General features: G+C 42.4%; 1 protein-coding gene across 1 annotated transcript; it reads left to right on the forward strand.

Annotated features, from left to right (window-relative positions):
- Positions 1–26,985, forward strand: LOC110205016 (uncharacterized). The gene is given in 7 exon segments (XM_020981338.2): positions 1–18; positions 10,642–10,800; positions 15,135–15,261; positions 15,966–16,009; positions 16,011–16,062; positions 19,917–20,023; positions 20,438–26,985. Coding segments are annotated over 7 exon segments (2,631 nt in total). The 3' UTR covers positions 22,562–26,985.

The following is a 26,985-nucleotide window of genomic DNA, read 5'->3' on the forward strand; positions in this document are numbered from 1 at the left end:
ATGGTGGTGTCCCACGAGGTATTAGGGGAGTATAGAAGAGGGAGAGGGCTACAAGAATACTCACTTCTCAGCTCCATCTCCACTCTCTCTGTACCATCATATCCATATTCTCTACTCTTTTCTGGAGTGATTCAAAAGCTCCTAATTCAGTGGAATTCTGCCTCCATTCCCAGTCCTCAAGAAAGACCCAGTCTATGCCAGGAAGGGACATGATACTCATAGGACTGCAACTCTCAGGATTCCCAGTTATGGTTTCAAACCCTTTCCCCTGCCCTCAGGGGAATCAGTCTGAGTCCATCAGAATGCCTGGTTACATCAATACATAAGCTATGTGGTTTCTGACCTCATGGGGCTTACAGTCTAGCAGAAGAAAAATTGCATATCTACCAATTACCACAGAACAAATATATAACAAGTGCATAGAGCTATACGAAAGAAGTTCTGGGAGAATTCAGAGGTGGAAAAACTTCCAACTGGTTGGAGAAATCAGGGAAGACTTTAGGCAGGATGCAGCATTTGGTCTAGGCCTTGAAGATGGGAAGAATCTCAGCTGGCAGAGCTAAGGGAAAGGGCATCCTAGTTATAGGGCACTGCAAAAACAAAGACACAGAGGCCACAAATCAAGAAGCACCTACTGTGTGCCAGGCTCTGTGCTCCAGATACAAATACAAAAGGGGGACAGTCTCTGTCCTCAGAAACCTGCGTATTACATGGTCACAGATAAGTAGGTGTAAGTTTGCATGAGCACGTATAATATACATACGTATTATGTAATAGCTAACATTTACATAGTGCCTGCTAGGTGCCAGGCGCTGTGCTAAGCACTTTGCAAACATTATCTCATTTGATCTTCACAACAGCCCTTGGAGATAGGTGCTATTATCCTTATTTTTCAGGTGAGGAAAATGAGGCAAACAGAGGTGAAATTACTTGTCCAGGGATATGCAGCTAGTAAGTGTCTGAGGCCAGATTTGGACTCAGGTCTTCCTGATTCCAACCTCAGCACCCTATTCACCATGCCACTTAGTGGCAATACATATACATACATACATACACACATACTATGGTATAGTGTGTATATATGTGTGTATATGTGTACATATCACATAAATATACATATGCGTGTATATTATATATGTACAGAATAAATATACAGTGATTTCTCCCCCTCCTCTTTCTTCTCAGGGTGACTTTTGGCCCTGACATTCTCTCATTCTATTATTCTATTTCCTTCTGCAGAAGAGGGAAGCTTGGAAAGACTGATCATTTCCAAATTAGGAATAGGAATGTGGGTGAAAAGGTGACTGACTGGCCAGAGATTCAAGACCACTAGGCTTCCAGAGGGCCACTGGAAGAGGAGGGACAGGGCACATCTGACAAGCTGGTCTATCCTCACCAAGAATGGTGGCCTTGCTCCTGGGCTCAGGCAGGCAGAGGAAAAAAAGTGTAAAGAAACCTGCTTTGACCCTTGCCTAAAATTAATCTCACACTGTATTCTGGGAAATGAAGAATTTGGCCATTTCTGCACAGGGGAGAAAACAGAGCAGAGGCCAGCTGCAGTCAGAGGCCCCCCGCAAAGATGCTCCCATTAAACGCAGCCAGAAGCCCTGCACTTCAATCAGCCTCTGCCAGTTGATGGGTAGCTGCTGCCCTCCCTAGGCTGCAGCCATTTCTGGAACTGCAACTTTACAGAAACCTCCCAAGGGACTCCAGCCCTGGTTCTTCCTCCTTTTGTGCCAGCTACCTCAATTTCTGTGGCCCTCTCCATTCTTCAGGCTGCTCAGAGAGGCTGTTTTGCCCCAGACGCACTGGCTCTCAGAGGTGCAAAGTTGTAATAGATGCATTGAATGCCATAACTGAAAAGTACCTTAGAGTTCGTCTAATCCAATCCCTTCATTTTACAGAGGAAGAAATTAAAGGCTCAGAGTAGGAAGAGTTTTGCCCAAGATCACACAGAAACTGAGTGGCAGAGCTGAGACCCAGGACCTAGGTCTCCTGATGCCTAGACCATGGCTTTATATACTACACTCTCCACAATGGAATGTTTTTGTGATGGAGGCACTGGCCAGAGGGACCCAGACCTGCACCACCCCTGCAAGCAAAGGCTGAATTACTTCTTGGGATACACTTTAGAAGGGAGTCTCTGCAGAAAGGCCATTCTTTTTTTTTCTTCTTCTTTTTTTAGCAAGGCAATCGGGGTTAAGTGCCTTGCCCAGGGTCACACAGCTAGTAAGTGTCAAGTGTCTGATGTCATATTTGAACTCAGGTCCTTCTGACTCTGAGGCTGGAGCTCTATCCACTGAGCCACCTAGCTGCCCCAGAAAGGACATTCTTTGCAGAGTTGGAAAGAAACCTCACAAACCTCATATCTAGTCCAACTTATGCCTGAACAGGAATCTTTTCCCTTGCTATATGGTCATTTAACCCATTAGAAGACTTCTAACAGTGATTATTACTTAGCACAGTTTTCTTTCTTTGGCTACATTCCCGCTTAACTTCAATTTTATAATGTCTGTCATTTCATTATCATGAGCATGGTTGTCTTTGCCCTTCCTGATGGGTGATTCAGAGCATGCACAGACATTTCCTGTTTGGTTCCCATCCAGCATGTGAAATGTTGGTAGCCTGCTTCTAGCCATGAGTGACTGGGCATGTTTTCTAACTGACTCCATAGCCAGAAAAGCAGATAATTGAGGAGGTCCTGAGGCAGAAGTGAGTGTATATATAAAAACAACAACTTTCCATTCTTTCGGGATCTTTTCCTTCCTGTCATCAAGTGAGGCAAGGACTTCTGTGAATAGCTAAGTGGGGTGAAGGGTGGCTGCCCCCTCTCCTTCTCAACCATCATGTGTCTGTAAGCACATGAAAACTCTGCGTTTCTTTTAAATCTATTCTTTCTTTATATTAGATGGATGGTTACTCCAAGGTAGATGTGTTCAGGTAACTTGATGAGTTCAGGAAATTCAGGGCAGCTATGAGAGGTCCCACCAGCAACCAACCAAAGTCAGTAGCTGAGTACTAAAGCCAACAGCAATTGCTTAACAGCGTTTAATTCAAATTTTGCGCGTAATTAAATTTGTCTCATTAAATGAGACTCTTCCTCTAAGGAGGCTATGCTCCTAGGAATTGGTGCAATGTTTTACCCAAAAGATTAGCTGAGCTTTCCTATTAGGAGTCATAAACTTTGAGAAAAGGGAACTTCTTTAGGTTACAACTGCCGCCCAGTGCCAGGGTGATGATCTGCCATCATAGAATCATTAGTTTAAAGCTGGAAGGGACTTTTATCCTGTTAGGGACAAGAACTCTTACACAATTTGCTAGGGGTCACACTGGGAATCAATAAGCATTTATTAAGCACCTATTATGGACCAGGCACTGTGCCAAGCACTGGAAATACAAATAAAGGCAAAAAACACAATCCCTGCCCTCAAGGCACTTACATTCTAATGGGGAGGGAGCATGTATACAACTAAGCAGGCACAAGACATACACCGAGTAGATGGAAGGCACTCTGAGGGGACCAGGAAAGACCTCCTAGAGTAAAGGGGTATTTGAGGAGTCATGAAAGGGGTCAGGAAAATGAAGGCATGTCATGGGAGTCTGGCACATGAATTGCCTCCATCTGTTTGCTCAGGTGACATAATTTCCCTGCTTGGGGATCCTGGAAAATGTGTTCCAGGACAGTCATGTGTCAAGATATTAGGAGACAGCCTGTTTTCCAGAGCTAAGGCCAGCATGCAAGCTGTGCCCTGAGCTTGGCTTAACAGCAATCCTCTGTGCTCACCCTCTGGATGATCTCACCCTCTGCCAAAATCACACAGTTACTGTATTGCTTGGACCAGCACCAGGTGTTCTCTGAGCTCGGACAAGCACTGGACAAGCTTGGACAAGTACCCGTGCTCCAGATCATGAACTCCTGCTATGAATACAACTTGTCTCATTGTCAGGGCTATAGCTCACTGCCCAGCCATTGCTATATGTATTGAGATCTCCCCACACTGCCTGGGGCCCTAGCACACAGCATCCAACTTCTCTCCTTGCCTGCAAGCCATTTTCATCACTTTGAAATTAAAATTCTGCTGGATTCCTGACTCTCCTGTCTCTAGCCTGCTCTGTTTGGCTCCAGCCATCCACAGTTAGAGGCTGGTTTGGTCCAGTTGACACATGCAAGAAAAGTGCCTTGGAGACTCTATGAAGCATGAATAGGCATTCTGTATCTGGTTCAGGGGGGCTAATCATGTTTGGCTATGTAGCTGCCACAGTTGTTGTCTTCAAAAAGGCCTGAGTCAGCATTAGACTCCTCTTTGCCTCATTCCCATGACTTCTTCCCTCATGGCATTCAGGAAAGGGAGTCGAGTCTCCAAAACTTAGAAATTTCATAAGATTGGGAGAACAAGGCACAGGAATCTAGGAGTTAGAGTCTAGCCTGGGTCTCATAGCCTTCCTAGTATTGATGCCTCAAGGAGCAAGGAATGATCTTTGTAAGGACCCTTAGATTCTCCATCTATCCAAAGCAACACAGATGAGGATTCATGCTACTGTGAAATCAGTGGAACCAATGCTAGGAACTTCACTAATCTGAGCCCAACCCCATCCTCCCCAGTCCAAGGTGGTATAGGGGGTAGCATGCCCCCAAGGTTTGAGGGGAAAATGCTTGTTCTTGCTATACCTTTGAATTCCCTTCATAAAAGTTAATGTTAAGTTGTTTAATAGAAATGGGGGCTAGGCACTGCCCCCCCCCCCAGTCCAACCCTCCCCTCTAGATAAAATCCTCTTCTTCTGGGTTTCCCAATTAATGTCATGGGCACCACTACCCTTCCAGTTCCCAAGTTCACGATTTCTTTTTTTTTTTTTTTTTGGTGAGGCAATTGGGGTTAAGTGACTTGCTGAGGGTCCCACAGCTAGTAAGTATCAAGTGTCTGAGACCATATTTGAACTCAGGTCCTCCTGACTCCAAGGCTGGAGTTCTATCTACTGTACCACCTAGCTGCCCCCCAGGTTCACAATTTCAATAACATTCTTGATTCCTTTCTCTAACTTAACCCACATAACCCATTAGTTGCCAAATCTTGTCATTTCTACTTCTAACAAATGGGGAGAACATATCTGGCCCCCTAACAAATGGGGGAACAGAGACAAAGACAATTAAGTTCAGCTAATTGTAAAAGAAAAAATATCCCCTCAAGATACCTTAGCACCCTAATGGAGAAATATAGCCTCCCCCTTGAGAGAGTGGGGCCAGAGTGCATGATCCATGAGGGTTGTACATATACTAGACCACCATTATACTAGGAGGTAGAGGTGAGGTAGCAGAACATTCTGAGCCTGTGGGTCATCTATTACAAAGAGAGGAGTTGACAGTGTCATGTTTAAGAAAATGCCAGTAGGCCAGAATTGATGGAAAGTAGAGTGAGTGGAGGGGAGTAAGGTATACCACCTAGCTGCTGGATAGACTAGGGTTAGATATAGAGGTAGTGAGCGGCCAAGCTGGGATTTGGAACCAAGTTTTCATCACTCTTCATTGTACCACGTTATCACAAGGCACATGCTGAAGGAGGAAACATCAAACCTTTGTTAAATAATACACAACTATGCTCAGAACCCCAGGAGGCCACTAAATAGTCATTTTGCCATTATGCACACAATAAACCTTCCATCTATTTTTTCCTTCCTTGGCAGTACAACCGATGTATTTGTCCTTCTATTGTATGGTTTGGGAACAGCATAACAGGCTCTCATTCAGCGGTCAATCGTCAGTACAAAGTCTAGCCAAAACCAGACTTTCTGCTTGAAATCCCACGTTAACATCTGCTAAGATAAAGGTTGTAATGGAAGGAAATTTCCTTCTTATTTGTTGCGGATTACTGCCACTAATTCAGGAGTCTCTTCAGAAGGTCTCTAGCCAAGCCTGTCACCTGCGACAGCCAGGTGGGCACAGTGGATAGAGCACAGGGCCTGGAGTCAGAAAGAACTAGGTTCAAATCTGAGCTCAGATACTTAGCAGCTCTGTGACCCTGGGTAAATCACTTAGCCCCTGTTTGCCTCAATTTCCTCAACTGTAAAATGAAAAATAATCATAGCATTTGCCTTCTAGGGTTGTTGTCAGGATTGGATGAGATGATAATTGTAAAGTGTTATTTCCTTCCTTTATCTGGAGAGCTGGCTCTCAACATAAGGGACTTCAGACCCGTATTCTGCGTGGATTGGTCAGGAGGAGTAAGTGTACACTTGATGATGCTGCACAGACTATTAACAATTTACATCCAGCTTATTTCCCTGCTTCTTACAACCTAGAGGAAAGCTGGCCGTCCTATCAATTAAATGACGAGCTACAGAATACAGTAAACCTTTGGCCACCAGAGGGCATTCACCATCAAAAGGACTGCACCCTCTACCTCAATAACACTCCATCCAGAGCTTAAGCAGCTCTTGACGCTGAGGTGCAAGGCCTGATTCAATGCGGATCTAATCCATACAGCTCTATCTACTCCATGAGAATAGTATTTCCAAATGCTTTCCAAAATGCTTTGCTAAAATCTAAGTAAACTTATCTATGGTGTTGGTGTTCGGTACTTTTTCCAGTTGTCTTTGACTCTTTGTGACCACATTTGGGGTTTTCTTGGCAAAGATACTGGAGTGGTTTGCCATGTCTTTCTCTAGCTCATTTTACAGATGAGGAAACTGAGGCAAACAGGGTTAAGTGACTTGCCAAGGGTCTCATAGCTAGTAAGTGTCTGAGGTCAGATTTGAACTCACAAAGATGAATCTTCCTGACTCCAGCCCTCTACCATGCCCATATAGTTGCCCTCTATCAGGGCTAGATGGCTTGAATTCATAAGGCGCAAATAGGCAACCCTCTTATAATCTCCTTACTTGTTGGGTAGCACTTAGCACAGTGTCTGGCTATAGTAGGTGCTTAATAAATGTTAATTGATCAACTGATAGGTATAAACTCCCTATTATCGATTTTCATTTATTGAAGGGTTAAGTCCAGGTTGCTATTGCTTCAGGTCTCAGTTTCTTCTCTCCTGGAAAGCTTCAAGGATGCACAGGTTTCTCTCAAGGGAACAGTATCCATGCTTCTTCTGCACCCTGTCCTGGCCCTGTGCCACCACCTCTGATAAGTGGGCATATGTCTCCTCTCTTGGTGTGTTTCTGCAGCTGCTTCTCAGCCCTCTAGTCCACCCCCCCCCCAGCAGCTCTGTGTCTCTCTGTCTCTCCTCCTTGTTTAATTCCACCTTCCCCAAATTCTGTGTCCTATTAAGTGCTAAGCCAAGGGTCAGCTTAAATGTGTAAGCATCATCAAGGTAGTGTCCACATCAGTGGTCCTCATTGCTTTGTAACTCTGTAGCCATTGACTTTATTATCAATGTCAGTATGAGGGATCCATCATTTCTAGGGTGATTTCCAAAATAACTGGTACCAGAGGCTCACAACAAAGATGTAAGTCTAAGGGACAACAAGTACCTATGTCTAAGTGATCTCACAACTTCTCAGAGAATTCACCGTGTCCAGGGAATTTTATACTTTGTGAGAGTAAGAGGGGAAAAGAGGCTTACCTTTCCCCTCAACTGTCTCTGAAGCATTCTTGGGTATGCCCATTACAGTGATGTGGAGTAGCTGGAGACCCTGAGAAGGTCAACCTCACTTACTCCAAACTGCAAGCTCTGAACTTCTCTTGTCTCTGGACCTGAACCTATTTTCTGACCAGAAAAGTTCAAGTACAGAGGAAGATTTTTTTTTTTTGTTCCTGACCCTTTCACAATGTTTCTGGGAGAAGGGAACAGGAGAGATACAGAGAGAAACCTACTAAATGTAAAAACAAAGATATCAAGAAAAAAATTCGTTTTAGTTTTATTTATTTTATTCTGAACTTAAGAAATAAAACAAACATTTCCATAACATAGTAGAATAGAAAAAAAGATGATTGTACATGAAACTTCAAATTATTAGGTACAGCTTGCTACTCCTTTTAAATATATAATAAAGTTCTCATGTAACTTTCTTTTTTTCTCTTTTTTTCTTCCCCCCCCCATGGCTACCAACAGATACAAGTATGTGTGTGTGTATTTTATATATATATATATATATATATATATATATATATATATATATATATGTAAAATCACTCTATACATACTTCTATTTATCAGTTCTCTCTCTGGATGCAGATAGCATCTTCCTTCCTTCCTTTGTAGTTAATTTGGGTATTTATAATAATCAAAATGACTTAGTCACTCAAAGCTGTTCTTAAACCAATATTGTTGTTACTATAAGCAACATTCTCTTGGTTCTGCTCATTTCGTTCTTCATGATTTCATGCAAGTCTTCCTATGTTTTTCTAAGATCATCAAGCTCATCATTTCTTATAGCACAGTATCTTAGAGTACAACCATATACCACGACCTGTTCAGCCATTCTCCAGCTGATGAGCATCCCCTCAATTCCCAGTTCTTTGCTACCATAAAGAGAGCTGCTACAAACATTTTAGAACATATAGGTTCATTTCCTTTTTCACTAATCATGTTGGGAAACAAGCCTAGTATTGGTACTGTTGGGTCCAAGGGTGTGTGAGAATCTGACTTGGCCTTCCCATTGAAGTCCTCCTCTTCTGAAGTTCCCAGTTACCGATCTGGAAATCACCATCCTTACGGTCATCCAGATTCACAATCTCCGTATCATTTTTGACTCACATATGCAAGTATTTGCCAAACCTTGTCACTTCCATCTTCATAACTTTTTTTTCCCACAGGTCCACTTATTTCTATTCACACACCCAGTTCCCTAGTTTAAGCCCTTAAACCTTTGTTCTGGACTATCACAAGTGGTTCCTAATTGGTCTCCCTGCCTCAAGTCTCTTCCCAATCCAATTCATCTTACACATAGCTGGCAAAATGATTTTCCTCAAGCACTGTTTTGACCATGTCATCCCCCAGACTCAGTAAACGCCAAGGGTTCCCTATTATTATTCTATTAGCTATTTCATTCATTTTTTGGTCATGTCCCATCCTTCATGACCCCATTGGGGTTCTCTTGGCAAAGATCTTGCAGTGGTTTGCCATTTTCTTCTGTAGCTCATTTTACAGATGAAGAAACTGAGGCAGGCAGGGTTAAGTGACTTGCCCAGAGTCACACAGCTAGCAAGTGTCTGAGGCTGGATTTAAACTCATGAAGATGAGTCTTCCTGACTCCAGGCCTGGCGCTCTATCTACTGTGCCACCTCACTGCTCCAATTAGCTCCAGAATTAAGTGTAAATTCCTCTGTTCAGAATTAAAGCCCTTTACAACCTGATCCCTTCTTACTTTCCCTTCTACTTATATTCTAACTCTCTCTCCACACCCCCCTCCCCAAGCCCACTGTGATCCAATCACTGTTCTTGCTCCTCTTTCCTTTTTGAAGAGGACCAATAACATCTCTGGTGATGTCTTGACCTTTGAGTGAACTGGATTTGCAAAGTCATCTTCCAGAGTCAGCAAAGTCTAGCGGCAAGATAAAAGCCGAGGTGACTGGCAATGGCCGGGATGCAGTAAGTGACCTGGACTTCTTTGATGTCTGATCAAGCTCTAATGGCTCCGCAGATGCCACTTCAGCCATCTTCATGGCCGTTGGAACAAATTGTTCTCATCTGCCCATTCCACCAGGGGGAAGTCTTCACATGCTTGGGATAGACACCCCCCTAAGTCATCGAGGGGTTTGAGGCCTTTTTCTAAGATGGTTTTACTGAGGTGTGGCTGCTGTAGTTTCTTGGAGCCACAGGTGAAAGTTGGGGGTCGAGTGGTTAGACACCAAAGGTGGATGAGCAGTCCTGAAAAGGCCTTGGCAAGCCCTCATACCAGAGGTGCTAGTCCTTCCTGAGCCTCCATATATCCCTGCTCCAGCCATACTGGCTTACTGCATGATCCTCTCCATCAACCGATTCTCCATGCCTGGAATCTCTGGCTTCCTTTTAAGACTCAGCTTGAGCACCATGTTTTCCAAGAGCTCTTACTGGTTTTCTCTTCTGCTACTGCCATCCCCTCTAAGCTAAGGTCCATTGCTCTGTGTGGATTGATTCGTGGATTGATCTTGTTTCTCTCATTAGAATGTAAGCTCCTTGAGGGCAGGAGTTAGTTTTGCTTTTTCTCTGTGTCCCCCTAGAACCGTGTCTGGCACATAGCGTGCTGGGGGGAGGTAGAAGTTGTAAGTCAAATACATAGGTCCAGTTTTTCCTAGACAATGAATTCATTAGCCTGTAGAGACGTTGTAGATGGAGGAAGGAGGACTTTTAGAGAATTGGGGGGGTTTTCGGAGGGGAGAATGGTCAGAGCCTGGGGCAAAGCCGCCGTGTTTAGGAGCAGGTCCCAAACAGAGGGGATCCTCCCTTTCCACCCTCTCCCCATCTCCAAGCAGACATTGAGAGTAGATGTGGGTGCTTGGATGAGAAAGGCCTTTTAAGGAGCGAGGGGGTCTGTGAGGGGCTGAGCTCAGCCTAAAAGCACAGGACACCTTCTGTCAAAGAGCCTTAGAGGCCCCAGGGGTCTCTCTGCTCTCGCGTACAAACACAAAGGCTTGCCCGAGCTTCCGAACTACATTTCCCAGAAGACCTTGCTAGCGGGGCGGAAGTAGAGGCGCAGGAATGGTTGCCATGGCAATAATGGCAGGCGGGAGGGACCTGCCAGGATGGAGGGAGGAAAGCTCCCTCTCACGTGATTTCCGCTTCCTCCTACCGTTCCTCGTGCTGTTTTTGGGTTCTCCGGGTCGCTTCTGAGCTCGGGGAGACGCAGAGGAGGATGGGGACGAAGCCGCGGCTGAGCTGGGAGGTTAGCGGCCCGAGTGCGTCCGGTCCCGGCCTGAACCTCCTCGTGTCCTCCCTTCCCTTCCCCTTCGCCCACTTCCATTTTTGAAAGTGGGAGCTTCCCCTCTCCCATCACCTTGGTTTTCTTCCTTCTCCCTTCCCTCCCCTTATTTCCTGTTCCCCCTCCACCTTCTCCCCCTTATCCCTTTACTCCTCTCGCTTACCCCCTCCCCTTCCTGTTACCTCCTCTCCCTCCCCCTCCTCTTCCTTCTTCCTTTTCCCCTCCCCCTCCCTCTTCCCTTCCCCCTTCCTCCTCTGTCCTCTCTCCGTCTTCCTGCTCCCCCTTCTCTCCCATTGCCCTTCTTTCCCCTAATTCTCTTGCTCCTCCTTCTACACCCTTCCCCTTTCTTCTAGTGCTCCTCTCCTCCCCCCACCCCTTTATCCTTTCCCTCCTCTTTCTCCCTCTTCCCTCTTTGCTGTCCTGCCTTCCCGTCCTTTTTTAATCTTCCCTTTCATACTGTTCCCCTTCCCTCTCATCCTCTCCCTCCACCTAGTCCTCCTTTCCACTCCTCACTCTCTTGTTCTTTCCCCTCATCTCTCTCCTCCTTTTCCCCTCCTCTCTTCCCTCCTGTCTTTCTGCACTCCTCTCTTCCTCCCTTAGAGCTGGAAGGGGCCTTCAGAGTCCTTTCTAGGCTAATCCCATCATTTTATTTAAAGTTGAGGAAATTGAGGCACAGAGAGGTTCAGTGACTTGACCAAGGTCACCTAGCTAGTGGGGAATCTAAGGCAGGACATAAGCCCAGATTTACCTTGTCAGTTCCCCCTCAAACTCCCCAACTTCATTTCCTCAACAACATTTCTTAAGCATGTCTTTCTCCTTCACTCTTTGACTTAACTCATCGGCCTCAGCTACACACATAGGGATGGTCTCACACTCTATCTCCCTTTAACCCACAAATGTTCTACTTCCCTAATTAGGCATTCTAATGTTCCTTTATCAGATCATAATCTCCTATCATTATACCTTTTTCTGTGCTGCACCTTTTCTATACCTGTTCTCAGTTCAGGTAGACCTCCACTCTCTCCACCTTCTCATCCCTGCTTTGTCTCATCCCTGCTTTGACTTTACTCCTGTCCATCTGCAATCCAGTAGTCAGCAATGTCAACTCTACACTGTCCTGAAGTCAGCAAGCATTTATGAAGCACCTACTATGTGCCAGGCACTGTGCTAAGTGCTTCAGATAAAAGACAACCCTAATTTTCAGGAAGCTCACAGACAAAATGGGGGATTCAGCATGCAAACAATGTACAAAAAGATATAGATTGGAGATAGTCTCAGAGGGAAGGCACAAAGATTCAAGACCACTGGAAAAGACTTCTTGCAGAAGGTGGAACTTTCCCTGAGATGTGAAGAAAGCCCGGGAAGTCGGAAGTCAAAGGTGAGGAGGGAGAGCGTAGGGAGCAGCCAAAGAAAAGCGAGTGCTGGATAAGGAGATGGGAAAGTTAGGAAGGAGCCGGGTTATGAAGGTTTTTATATTTGATCCTGGAGGTAATAAGGAGCCACTGGAGTGGATTGTATATGGGTGTACGTACGTGTCATGGTCAGACCTGTACTTTAATAAGGTCATTTGGTTGCTGAGTAGAGGATGGTTTGGGGTAGGGAGAAACTTGAGGCAGGTGGACATAGTCCAAAGAGGTAGTCCAGGTGTGAGATAACGAGCACCAGCAACAGGGCAGTGACTGTATCAGAAGCAAGAAGAGAATGTACATGAGAGATGTTGCTGAGGTAGAAATGCAAATGGGGGTGGGGGTGGGGATGAGAGTGAAGAGTTAAGAGCAATGCCCAGGTTTCAGCCCTGGGTGGTGGGAGCCTGGACAGCAGTAAGAAAGGAAAGGGGAGCTGGGGAGATAATAAGTCCCACTTGTTTTGCTTATGTTGACTTTGAGATGTTTACAGGATATTCAGTTTGAGATGTCCAAAGGACAGTTGGAGAGGCAATACAGGTGATCTGGAAAGAGGTTAGGGCTGTATAAATAGATCTGATATCATCTGCATAGAGAAGATATTCAAATCTATGGGAGCTAATGAGATCACCAAGCAAAGTAGGTTACCCACAAAATGTGTGGGGGGAAGTCATACACCTGTTTTTGTATGACCTGCAACTTAGGAATGGTTTTTACATTTTTTTTAGACAAAGTTTTATTATATTTAAAAATATATAAATAATTCTTAGCTCACCTACTGTACAAAAACAGGATTTGACCCTTAACCATAGTTTTCTGATCTCTGGTATAGATGGAAAAGAGAAAAGGGCCCAGGACAGGGTCTTGGGCAGCAGATATGGCCAGGATTGAAATACCTAAAAGAAGGCAGAAGAAGTAGTCAGGTAGGCAGAGAACCAAGGTAGAACAGTGTCTTGAAAATCTAGGGAGGAGAGTACCAAAGAGAAGAAATGATTAGCAGTGACAGGCTGCCAAGAGGTGAAGGATGAGGTTTGGGAAAGGGCTATTGGATTTGGCAATTAAAAGACCACTGGTAACTTTGGAGAAAGCCATTTAAGCCAAATGATGAGTTTTGGGAGCCAGACTACAGAGAGTTAAGAAGAAAGTGAGAGGAAAGGAAATTTCCCCCTTGTCCTATCAAACCTCAGTCCTTGATTACTCCTACCATCTGCCTCCTTCTCTTCTGTTCACTAGTAATTGGACAAAGCTAGATAGTCTTACCTCAGTTCTGACTATGTTGCAAGTTCAGATTATCTGAACCTCAGCTGGGCCTCACTGGAGCAAGGCAGTCTTTTTATTCCTCCCTGATCCTCTATTTCATTCCTCATAAAAGCTGTTCAAAACCATGTTTTCCCTCTTCAAGCTTCTCACACTCCACTCCCAAAGTTCTTGTTAAGGACCTAATTTCTTTTATTACTGAGAAAATAAAGGCCATGAAAATTGAAGAAATGAGCTCCTCTGCTTTTCACCTCACAATTCCTTGACACCATCTGCCACTTTCTATTCTTTCTCCCAGACTGGTAAGCCCTCAGCATGTGTACTTGATCCCATCCCTTCCTATCTTCAGTAAATTGCATCCTCAGTCATCCTGTCACCTGTTTAATGATTTCCTCATTGCTGACTCTGACGGCCTTTTCCTTGATCCCCACAGCCCTGGACACTGGTCTTGGCCATCTTCTTCCTGGATACTCTCTCCTTTGTAGGTTTTTCTGCCACCGCTGTCTTTTGATTCTCCTGCCTGTCTGAACGCTGCCCAGTCTTTTTTGCTGGATCTTCATCCGGGTCGCGCCCGCTAACCACGATTGTCCCCCAGGGCCCTGTCCTGGGCCCTCTTCTATTTGTGCTCCATATGTCTCACTTGGTGAGCTCATCATCTCCCATGGGTTCAATAACAATTATTATCTCTCTGTTGATGAATCCAGCCTTATTCTTTCTCCTGAGCTTCAGTTTTCTATCACAGACTGTCTCTTAGACATCTCCTACTAGATGTCCTGTAGGCATCCGAAACTCACCACATCCAAAAAAAGAACTCATCACCCCTCCTCCAGCTTCCCTCTCTTCTCTCCCTCCCTGTTACTGTTGAGGGCACCAGCATCCTCTTAGCCTAAAAGGTTTGAAATTCCTCAGTTACCCCAGATATCTGATCTGTTATAAACTCTTGTTTCTACCTTCACAATCTCTTCTCCATACGCATGCCCCCTTCCCTCCACTCACAGATCCACAGTCCTCTTCAGGATGTCATTACTCTTGGCCCAGACTGTTGCAGTAGCCCTCTAAATTGTTTCCCTGCCTCATATCTCTCTTCTTATTACAATCCATCCTTCACTCATGCCAAGATGATTTTCTTAAATCCCAGGTTTGACCATGTCACCATTAGAGCTCATTCAGTGAACTTCAGTGGCTGCCCAAATATAAAGAACCAAACATAAAATCTTCTGGTGAACCTTCCCCCTAAGGTTACTGCCTCTCATCTACACTGCATTTATCTTTTATGTCCCTAGTTATTTGCACTTGAAAGTCCTTCACAACCTGGCCCCTTCCTGTCTCTCTGGTATTATACTTCACTCTCCCTCATACACTCTAAGATCCAGAAATGCTTATTGATGACCTGCCCCAAAAGTACTTTGTAAGCCAAAAGGAGATAATGAGAAATTCGAGCTGTTAGTACTGTGTTGTCACGTGATTTGGAATCCATTACAGACTGAGACACAGTGCAGATGTTCTATAGGAGTTTGACGTGGAGCATTCTGAAGCCTATACACTAAGAACTACTCCCTGGTTCCTGAACCTTTTACTTCTCCCAGGTCCATGAGAGGGATGGTGCCTGGTTTGGCACAAATGTATTTGGTATTTCAGGAGTCAGTGACATTCAAGGATGTGGCTGTGGACTTCACCCAGGAGGAATGGGATCACCTGGACCCTTCTCAGAAGGAGTTGTACAGAGATGTGATGCAGGAGAACTATACCAACCTGGTTTGCTTAGGTAAGGACAGATTTCTCTTGTAAATCAAAATCGGTCCACTGGAAACTCTTGTCTTTGTCCTTTAGCAAACTCTATGCAGGGTATCTAAAGTATTTGTTTAGTACTTGTTGCCAGGCATACACAGACCAGAGATTACTACTGGTTTTGGGGCCCGGGAGACAAAGTATTTTGTGCAACCTGTTCCCAGGTGAAAAGTCTTTGCATTTTATTGCCATCACCTTGATTGTGTGTCCCCTGTGGTTCATCAGATCACAGATTTAGAGCTGGACAGAACCTTAGTGATCAGCATACACACAAGGCAGCTGAGACGAAGAGGGTTTAAGGTACTGTAGTCCTCTGTATAGTCCTACTGTGTAGAATATAGTTGGTAATAAATCTGGGGTCTGAGCTCAGCTCATCCAGACTACAAATCCAGTGCTCATCTTATAAGCCCCTATTGCCCCAGGTGCAGGAGTCTTCCTTAAAAACCCACTGTAGATACCTGAAAACATGAAAAGAGTCTGATTCTAACTTTTCTGAGTCCAGACCCAGTTTCTGACCATTCCCATATATTTATCAGGAAAACAATATAAAGCATACTTATGGGTTCTTTTTTACAATGATCTGGACCTCCCTATTATGCCTCCTTTTCGCCAAAGAGAGAGATATTGGGATTGAATTTTGAGATTCTTCTTTCTCACCAGTTTCCCATTTCCAATGAATAGGACTTGCAGTTTCCAAGCCAGATGTGATTTACCAACTAGAGCAAGGGGGGAGTGCCATGGAGGGCAGAGGAAGAAGTCCTAAGATGGAGCTGCCCAGGTGAGTGAATAAAAAATCAGGTAGAGGTGTTATTGCAAACAACAGCTTAGCTTAGCTGGTTATTTAGGACTGCTTTAAGTCAACTTAAACTTTTTCTTTTTACGGGTCTGGTAGTGGTTTTTACATTTTTATGGGTGATTTTTTAAAAATTTCTGAATATATGCCTGGTCCCTCTCCAATCCACTGAGCCATCACTTCAATGAATATGTGTTCAATTACTAATATGTGCTGAACATTGTGCTGGGTACTGGAGATAGACAAAAATGAAATTGTCTCGGCCCTCAAGAAGCTTACTTTTAAATAAGTTTTATTTCTGTCTTTTGTTGTTATATCATAGTCACCAAGGGACTTGTAACAAAGAAAAAGCAAAACATTAAGAAAAAATTAACTCTGAGATATCAGCCACCTATGTTTATACGTTCATCATTCCACACCCTTATTCCCCTACTTCTCCAGGACTGTGTTGTAATTATATGGTGTTCAGTTTCACTTTGTTGTTCTTGTATACATTGATGCAGTCTTTGTGTCAGTTGTTTTTCTGATTCTATTTACTTCATTCTGCTTCAGTTAATGCAGGGCTTCTCATGCTTCTCTGAATTCCTGTATGTTGTTTCTTAAAACGTAGTCATTTTTCCATGATGTGCTTGGATTACAGTTTGCTTAGTCACTCCCCAATAAGTGGATACTCACTTTCTTTCCACAAAAAGTGCTACTATGGTTAGACTATGTCAATATAATACAAATGTTGATAACTACTTTCATGAATTTACAGATTTAGTGCCTACCAATTAGACTACCAAGGACTGTCTTTATAGAACTAGAAAAAATAATAAAACTTTTGGAGAATCAAAAGATTGAGAATCTGAAGGGAAATAATAAGAATATAGAAATAGTAGGCATGAAGGAGAAACAGCACTCCTTGATCTCAAATTAGGTTATTTTTTGCTAAGTTTTTTTCTTCATGTCTCTTTTTTCCATTTAGATCATTAATCTACTTGGAATTTAGACTGTTACTCTAATGTGAGATGTAGCTTTAACTCCTTTTGTATTCAAACTGCTGTTCATTTTTCACAACCATTTTAATTGAATAACCACCTCTTTGCTCGATATTTTGTGATCTTTATTTTTTTCAAATAGCAATCTGGTTTTTTTTTTGCTTTGCAGCCAAATTCCAGATTACCTGTTTTGTGGTGCTGATCTCATTTTTCTAGTTTTCAACCAAGACTGGATAGTTTTGATAGTTGCTGCTTTATTGTTTTCCTGCTATATCATCTGAGACCTAGAAATTCACCCTTTTCCTCATTTTCCTCCATAATTCCATAGCATCTGTTTGCTTATCTTATCTATCTTTCATATTGTTTTCACTTTATCTAGTTCTATGAAGAATCTCTTTGATAGTCGAGTAGCATTACACTGAATCTATTAACTTGGGTCATATTGTAGTCTTTAATAGCGATACATGGATATGGACATTGAGTATTTCTATAATTATTTCCTGCCGTTTTTTATAGCTACCTTTTTTATAGCTTCCTTCTGCAGGTCTAATTAGAGGAATGTGCAAGTGATTGATTTATTTTTTCAGTAGTGTCATTTCTTTTTCTATAAATTTATTTCTAAATTTTAGAGAATAGAGATTATAGAAATATAGATGTTGTATGCTTACCTTATATCCTACTATCTTGCTAAACCATTTATTTTCTTTTTTTTTTTGTTAAATCTCTCAGGTTTTGTTGTATAATTATTTATAATCAGTGTATAATTATGTCATCTGCAAATACAGTGTTTTAAACCTTTGTGTTACCTAAGTTTTTCTCTTTAATCTTCTTAATGTTTCCAAAACCATGTAGAATAGTAATGCTGAACTTCAACAGCTCTGCTTTTATCTTTCTTCAAGTAAATAATTAGTTTACCAGGCTCCTTCTATGGGCAAGATACTGAGATTTTGAATACAGAAATGCAATAATCCCTGCTTTCTAGGAGCTTATGTTGTCCTGGGAATAGAATGTGTATTCTTAGTAGAAAGGCTCTAATAGTTTTCCATTACTGATCATTCTAACTTTTGTTTTTAAATCAATCTACTCCCATACTTTTTACTGTTTATAATATAAATTGGATCTGTATTTTATAGGAAATCTATTCTGGAACTACTGGTAGAATTTTCTTAGATATATCTTCCTTGATCAACATATTTGTTTTTTTAATGTATTGCTATATTTTATTTACTATCATTTTACTATTTTTATACTCACTAAGCAATAAATGGTCAAACATTTATTGAGCTCCTGTAATATGCCAGACATTGTGCTTGGTATTGGAGATACAAAGACAAACATGGAAACAGTCACTGGCCATGAGGTGCTTACAGTCTAGCCAGAGGAGACAATTTGTGCATATAGAAGAATATACAGAGTGGATATAAGGTGATTTTTAGGGGAAGGGATTCGCATCTAACGTGGTAGTTGAGCTAAGCCTTGAAGAAAACGAGGATTTTGAGAAACAGACAGGTATAGACTGACTCCCAGACATGGGGAATGGCCCGTACAAAGGCACAAGAGATTGCATGCCTGACAGTGGGGAACAGTAAGAAGGCTAGCTTAGCTGGACCGCATTGTGTGAAGGGCAATAATATAAAGTCAGAAAGAATGGGTTGGGGCCAGGTGGTGAAGGACTTTGAATGTCAAACAACAAAGTTTATTTTTGATCCTCGAGGTGATAGGGAGCCACTGATGACTGACACGGTCAGACCTGCCCCTTAGGAAAATCACTTTGGCAGTTGAATGGAGTTTGGACTGGAGTGAGGAGAAACTTGAAGTAAGGAGAACAATTAGGAGGCTGTTGCAGTAGTCTAGGCAAAAGGTGATAAGGGTCTGATCCAGGGTGGTGACTGTGAGTGGAGAGAAGGGCACAGGTTTGAGAGATGATGTAGATAAAAAAAATGGTCAGGTACTGGATATGTGAGGTGAATGAGAGTAGAACAAGAGGTTGTAAACACAGGTCCTTAGGATGATGGTGTCCACAAAAAATAGGGACATTTAGGAATGAGTTTATGAGGAAAGCTGCAAATTTCAGTTTTCGACATGGTGAGTTTGAAATGTTAACAAGACAATCCAGTTAGAAATGTCAATCCAGAAGTATTTTTCGAGTACTGCTACGTGTCAGATACTGTATCAAGTGCTGGGGATACAGAGAAAGGCAAAAAGTGTTTCTGCCCCAAAGGAGCATGTTCTGATAAGGACGAAAATAGTGACAATAACTAGGTACACATAAGACATATGCAGCGTAGATGGAAGATTATCTTAAGAGAGAAGGCATCAGCTATTAGGGAGACTAGGAAAGGCTTCCTGTAGAATGTGGGATTTGAGCTGAGTCTTGAAGGAAGCCAGAGGAAGGAAGAGACAGAGGTGAAGAAAGAGAACATTCCAGGAATGGGAGATAGCCGATTCAAAGGCAGTGAGACAGGAGATGGAGTGTCATTTTTGAGGAATGACAAGTAGGCCAGTGTGGCTGGATTGTAGAGTGAATGGAACTGTAGGGAGGGCCCAGGTCATATAGTGCTTTAAATGCCAAAAAGAGGACTTTATATTTAATCCTAGAGGTAACAAGATAAAACTAGAGCTCACTGGGGAGTGGAGAGTTGACATAGTCAAACCTGTGCTTTAGGCAACCACAATGTGATAGTTTTTATAAATTACAAATGATTCTTCAGATATTAATATTATTATTAATCATTTCTTCTAGTGTTTGAAGTTTGCCAATTATTTTTTCTTGATGAAGACAGGTCTAAGTATATAATAGAAGGTACAGGTGGTAGGAGGGGTGGGTGGAGGAATATTTAATTTTTTTTTTTCTTTTAGTTTTGGCTACCAAGCCTGAAGCCAAGGGATTATTTCCAAACCTGGTCATTTCCATCGAACAGTCAGCTCAAGAAAGGCTCACAAGGCAGGGTCTCTGTGCCTCCAAGGTAAGTAGAGCCCTAGGAATGTGATACCAGGTGAGAGGGGTACCCGAGTAATAAGGAAAAAAATTTGGACCAAGTGAAAATAAACCAAAGGAAAACGCCCAATAAAGTGAAAGGCCATGAATATAGTAAATGTCAGAAGCTGTAGTCAGGAAGCAGTCTGTTTTTTTCAGTAGCAAATTTCTGTATAAGACAAGCCCCATAAATGTGATACACATAGAAATTGTGTCAGATTATATTCTGACCCAAGTAAATGTAATAGAATATGCTGAAAGAGGAATTTTCCAAGACTAATAAATGTGATAAATATTTCAGAGATAATTTAAATTTCATTGAAAATCAGAGAATATATATTTGAGAGAAATCATATGAATATAGGTGAACCTTCAACCACTGTTCATTAATTATTACCATCAGACAACTCGTACTGAAAAGAAACCCCATAAATGTAACGAATGTGGGAAGGCCTTCTGTAACAAGTCAGCACTTGCTCGACATCACCTTAGTCATACTGGAGAAAAACCTTATGAATGCACTGAATGTGGGAAGGCCTTTTCCCGAAAGGCAGGACTCGCTCAACATCATCGTCTTCATACTGGAGAGAAACCTTATCATTGTCTGGAATGTGGGAAGGCCTTCTCTTGGAATGGAGAACTTACTCAGCATCAGCGTATTCATACTGGAGAGAAGCCTTATGAATGTAAGGAATGTGGCAAGTCCTTCCGACAGAGCACACAGCTTACTCAACATCACCGGGTCCATACTGGAGAGAAACCTTATCAATGTAATGAATGTGGGAAGGCCTTCCGTCTGAGCACACAACTTACCAGACATCATACAGTTCATACGGGAGAGAAACCTTATGAATGCAGTGAATGTGGAAAGGCCTTCCGCCAGGGCACACAACTAACTCAACATCTTCGTATTCATACTGGAGAAAAACCTTATGAATGTAGTGAATGTGGGAAGGCCTTCCACCTAAGCACATTGCTTATTCAACATCAGAAAATTCATACTGGAGAGAAACCTTATAAGTGCAGTGACTGTGGAAAGGCCTTCCTCCAGAGCATGCAGCTTACTAGACACCAGAAAAGTCATACTAGAGAGAGATCTTATGAATGTAGAGAATGTGGGAAGTCCTTCTCCCAGAAGGCAGAACTTACTCTACATAAACGTATTATTCATACAGGAAAGAAATCTTACGAATGTAATGAATGTGGGAAGGCTTTTCACCTTAACACACTGCTTATTCAACATCTCTATGTTCATAGTGGTGAGAAACCTTATGAATGTAATAAATGTAGGAAAGCCTTTCATCGAAGGACACTACTTATTCAACATCAACGTATTCATACTGGAGAGAAACTTTATGAATGTATTGAATGTGGAAAGGCATTCACTTGGAGTGGAGAACTTACGCAGCATCAGCGTATTCATACTGGAGAGAAACCTTATAAGTGTAATGAATGTGGGAAGACCTTCCGACAGAGCACTCAACTTACTCAGCATCAGCGTAGTCATACTGGAGAGAAACCTTATGAATGTAATGAATGTGGGAAGGCTTTCTACCTGAGCACGCAGCTTACTCGACATCATACAGTTCATACTGGAGAAAAGCCTTATGAATGTAATGAATGTGGAAAGGCCTTCCGCCAGTGCACACAACTTACTCAACATCAGCGTATTCATACTGGAGAGAAACCTTATGAATGTAATATATGTGGGAAGGCCTTCCGTCTGAGCACAATGCTTACTCAACATCAGAGAATTCATACTGGAGAGAAACCGTATGAATGCATTACATGTGGGAAAGCCTTCCGACAGAGCACACAGCTTGCTAGGCATCAGAAAATTCATACCGGAGAGAGATCATATGAATGTGGTGAATGTGAGAAGGCTTTTTCTCAGAAGGCAGAACTTGCCATACATAAACGTATTCATACTGGAGAGAAACCTTATGAATGTAATGATTGTGGAAAGGCCTTCCGCTTGAGCACACTGCTGACTCGACATCAGCGTATTCACACTGGGGAGAAACCTTATGAATGCAATGAGTGTGGGAAGTCCTTCCGCCTCAGTACACAGCTTATTAGACATAAGAGAATTCATACTGGAGAGAAACCCTATGAATGTAATGAATGTGGAAAGGCCTTCCGCCTGAGGGTACTGCTTATTCAACATCAGAACATTCATACTGGCAAGAAGCCTTATGAATGTAATGAATGTGGGAAAGCCTTCCGACAGAGGACACTGCTTACTCGACATCAGAGGATTCATACTGGGGAGAAACCTTATAAATGTAATGAATGTGGGAAGACCTTCAGCCAGAGTGCACATCTTACCCAACATCAGACAATTCATACTGGGGAGAAACCTTATGAATGTAATGAATGTGGGAAGACCTTCCGCCTGAGTGCATTGCTTATTCAACACCAGCATGTTCATACTGGAGAGAAACCTTATAAATGCAATGAATGTGGAAAGGCATTTCCCAAGAGCATGCAACTTAGTAGACATCAGTGCCCAGGAGAAAATATATGAATGTAATGACTATAGGAAGCCCTTCCTCAGTAGATCATGTCCTCCTATCACATGATTCATACTGAAGATAAACCTTATGAATGTAACAAGTGGAAGAGACTTCCATGTAAGCATACATCTTCTTCAACATAATAGAATTATACTGAAGGTAAACCATGTGAATGCAGCAATATCTTCTGTTAGAACACATACCTCTATAGCCTCTCTAATCTCCTCAATGAGTAGGCTTCTCAAATGAGTGAGACAAATATGTCTCTGCTATATAGGAATCCATCTCTAGTCCCAACCTTCAGACAGACAGGGAGACCACTGCTTTATTGGAGAAAATGCTACTCATATTGGATTATATCAGTATGATCTCGAATGTCCTAAGAGAATTCTTGAGTGTCAGTAAGAACATAGATACTCCGCATCTGATATGTATGTATATGTATATCTGCCAAATAATAGTGGAGTGGCAGCTTTGATTGGGACAACTTTCTCTTATTCAATATACTGACAGTATTGAAGGCACCAAACCAGAGTCAATACCTGAATAGCTGATGAAGCATGCCTCTTATGTAGAAATTTTCAGGAAGATGGAGGCCAAAGGTAGAAACTCCCACCTCAAAAGCAGATGTGAAGAATTAAAATTTTAGTAACTCTTTAATGCCTGAGTAATAGTAGTGCCTGAGTAATAGATGGATCCTCTGAGGAAGAAATTCAGCATGAGCTGAATGTTCTCATTGCAGAAGTGAGTTGGGGGAGAATATAATCAAAGAGCAAGGAAACCTGACCCCCTCAACATCTGACTTTTTCAAGAATGGTCTTGAAAAGTTGCCTTTTATGAGATGGAAGACATCAGGAACAAGTTGAGAGAACTGTTAAGTCAGTAGTCTCATAGAATCCTACAAAAAGTAGTCCTCCAAAAGGAAGTCAAAGATCTGAGTGTATGAGTATGGATTATTGGACTTTGAAGGAAAAGAAAGAGAGCTAAGATGAATCAGTATGCAATACCACAATTTCAGGGTGCTCTGAATGTGGCAGTTAATATCAGAAAAGACTATGCCATCATCACAAAACCTCTCCATGATCTTGTTAGGTATATGGTTAAGATGAATAGAAAGCAGAAGGACAAAAAGGCACAATGGGGCAACATTTGGAAATAATTGGGATGAGAAATATGAGCAGACTTTTAAAAAATTTAGTCATGCCTCATGCAACATCATGAATGTACTGATGTTGATTTTTGCAAACCCGAGGAAGTCCTTTAGGTTACGTGATGATGCCAACGTAAAAGTCTTGGGAATCATTTTATTCCAGAAGAGCAGTAGTAACCAGAGCCAACTGTATATGCCAGTTAAGGACTTAACTGACCATGAGACATGCTCATGTATAGCATGGAATTCTTGCCTATGAGATGACTTTGATAAGTATTCAGACTGTATGGGCAGCCCCATTACACAGAAAATGATCTATTGCCTTATGTTTTTATAAATGCTATGTAGTATATGCCTATCAGGGAGTAGTAGATACCTGAAGACAGGCTGGACTAAAGGCCATGGCTCCACCTACTTAACCAGTTTCAGTAAATGGCATTCCTTGAATGGATTTTATGGACTTAATCTAGCTACCAGGGTCATAGTGGGAGTTGAAAGCAGTTATACTCAACACTACCACCTTACATATTTGAGTTCAAAGAGTGTCTGCTGAGAAGACAAAAAGGAGTGAAAAGAGACATAATTTAGGCCTTAGATTTCTGTGGGCTGGTTTAGGTATCTGTGAGTTTGATCCGCAAAACCCATAAAATAATTCCTGAGGTTGTGAACCAAAAGAGCTGAGTCACCAGCCCTTGCAAAAGAGGCCACATGGTCCTGCCTTTCACTGAAGAAGCAGAAGTTGGCCACCAGGAACGATAATATAGCTTCATCATCAGTACCAGAGCAAAGGCCACATCATTGAGGAGAACAGCCACTCACAGGCAGAATGGGCTCACTCTTTGTCTAAGAGTTCACTTTATCCAAGGACCTTATTTAGGAGAGAGTAGAGCTTAACTCTCCCCTTGACTGTCTCCCCTGACTTAGTGAATAGATTGCTGGTCTTGAAGTCTAGAAAACTTGGGTTCAACTCCCGTTTCAGTCGATTACTAGCTATGTGACCCAGGGCAAGTCACATAGCTTCACTTAACAGTACTTCATATGCTTCTTCCCCCGATACCTGTTCTTCATCTTCATAGCCATTCCCTCTACTCTTCAATACTTTCTCCATTCCAGTTCCCTTCTCTGATTTCAGTTTCTTCCTGTGGCATCCTCAACTCAATAGTTAATCATTTCAACTCTACCTAATCCCCTGCTCTTTAGTTCCTTGCCCACTTGTCCCATATGTGGGTCTTCTTTTGTCAGACTTCAGCGTTGGGTTATTCGTACCGTCCACCTACTTACCAGCCACTGAATGAAGCTAAGGGAAGTTTAGTAACTGGGTTGACTACAGATCCATGTTATCAGACTTCAACTGGGCCCTCACCACAGCAAGGAAGTCCTTTTATTGTTCCTTAATTGGTTCTGTATCTCACTCCCCGTAGAAGCTAATCTAATCTTTCTCTTCCCTGCTCAGATCCCCTATATTCTACCTCCTTTCTCAGCTGTGGAGCTTATCTTTTTAATTGGAAAATGGGGGCCCTTCAATGTGAGCTTTATTTTTTCATTTTCTTATTTCAGAACCCCTTGACGTCATTGGCCAATCTCTCTTTTTTCTTAGTCTCTTACAAAGAGGTGGCCCTTCTTGCCAAAACCAAACCATCATGTGTGTTTGATCCTATCCCTTTCCATCTTCTCCAGCAAGTTGCATCTTTAATCTCATCCTTCCCTTAGCTGCTGGTGCCTTCCTGACTACCTTCAAACATGCCCAAGTGTGTCCTATCCTTTAAGAACCTTCACTAGATGCTATCATTCCCTTAAGCTATCATCCTATATCTCTCTTCCCTTTCTCAGCCAAACTCCTTGAAAAAGTATCTACACTCATTGCCTCCACTTACTCTTCACTTGCTCTTAAACACTTTCGACTTCATCACTCAACTGAAACTTCTCTCTCTAAAATTGTAATGATCTCTTAATTGTCAAGTCTGATAGGTCCACGAAGTCTATAAATTGCATTTGGCATTGCTGACAACCTTCTCCTTCTGGTCACTCTGTTCTCTCTAGGTTTTAATGACAGTTATACCTTTTATTTATCCTCTTTCAGTCTCCTTTGATGACTCATCATCCACATTACAACTCCTAACTCTGGTAGTTCCCTAAAGTTCTATCATGAGCCCTCTTCTCTTCATCATCTGTGTTCTCTTTCATCAGCTCTCATGTGCTTAACTGTCATCTATATGCAGGTGACTCCCAGAACTATGTATATCTAGTCCCAGACTCTCCCTTGAGCTTCTGTCCCACATCACTAGTTGCCTCCTAGACATTTCAAACCAGATGCCCCCAGAGACACCTTGAGCTCAACTTATTTAAAACACGTTGAACTTGTGTTCTTTCTCCCTAAATCCTCCACCCTTTCAAACTTAGCTCTTACAAAAATTATCACCAGCCTTCCAATGTCTCAGGTTCATAATCTTGACGTTATTCTGGACACCTCACTCTCTCTCACCCCATAAATCCAGTGAATTGCCAAGTGTTACATTTCTAAATTTACAAAATATGTCCCATCAGACCCCTTTTCTTCATTCACACAGGTACCACCTAAGTTCAAGCTTATCCCTCTTCATTTCCTGCCTGTATTATTATAACTCCCCCCAATTGGTCTTCCAGCCTTAAGACTTTTCCCATCCCAGTCCATATTACACATTGCTGCCAAAGAATTTTCCTAAAATGCAGAGCTGGCCATGTGACTCTCTTATGTGACCAAATCCTATTGCATCTAGTATTAAAAAAAAAAATCCTTGTATTTAGCTTTTAAAGCCCTTCAGATCCTGTCCCCAACTTCTATTTCCAACCTCACTGAATATTACTCTTCCTCTGCACTGTGTGATCTAGCTAGACTGGCCTTCGCTCTTCCTTACTCACAGCACTCCATCTCCATTCTCCATGCCTTTTTCATTAGTCATTCATCCCCTATACATGCAATTATTCCCTCCTTGCCTATCCCTCAGAGTCCTTTTCTTCCTATAAGGTGCAGCTCAAGCACCATCTGCTGCCCTGAGCCTTTGCTGATTCCCCTAGCTGTTAATGTCATCCCTTTCAAACTGGCTGTATTTCACTACTTTCCATGTGTATATTATTTCTTAACTTTATATTTGTGCTGTATATATTTTTATGTTTGCTGTCTCCTTCATTATAATGTAAAGTTACCAGGCCTAAGGATTGTTTTATTCTTTGTGCTTGTATATAGCACCTAGCACAATGCTTGTTACATAGGAGTTGCTTAATAAATAGTTATTGATTGATGGATTA

The sequence above is a fragment of the Phascolarctos cinereus genome, unplaced genomic scaffold (genome assembly GCF_003287225.1).
Source record: "Phascolarctos cinereus isolate Bilbo 61053 unplaced genomic scaffold, phaCin_HiC Scaffold_4;HRSCAF=312, whole genome shotgun sequence".
NCBI lineage: Eukaryota > Metazoa > Chordata > Mammalia > Diprotodontia > Phascolarctidae > Phascolarctos > Phascolarctos cinereus.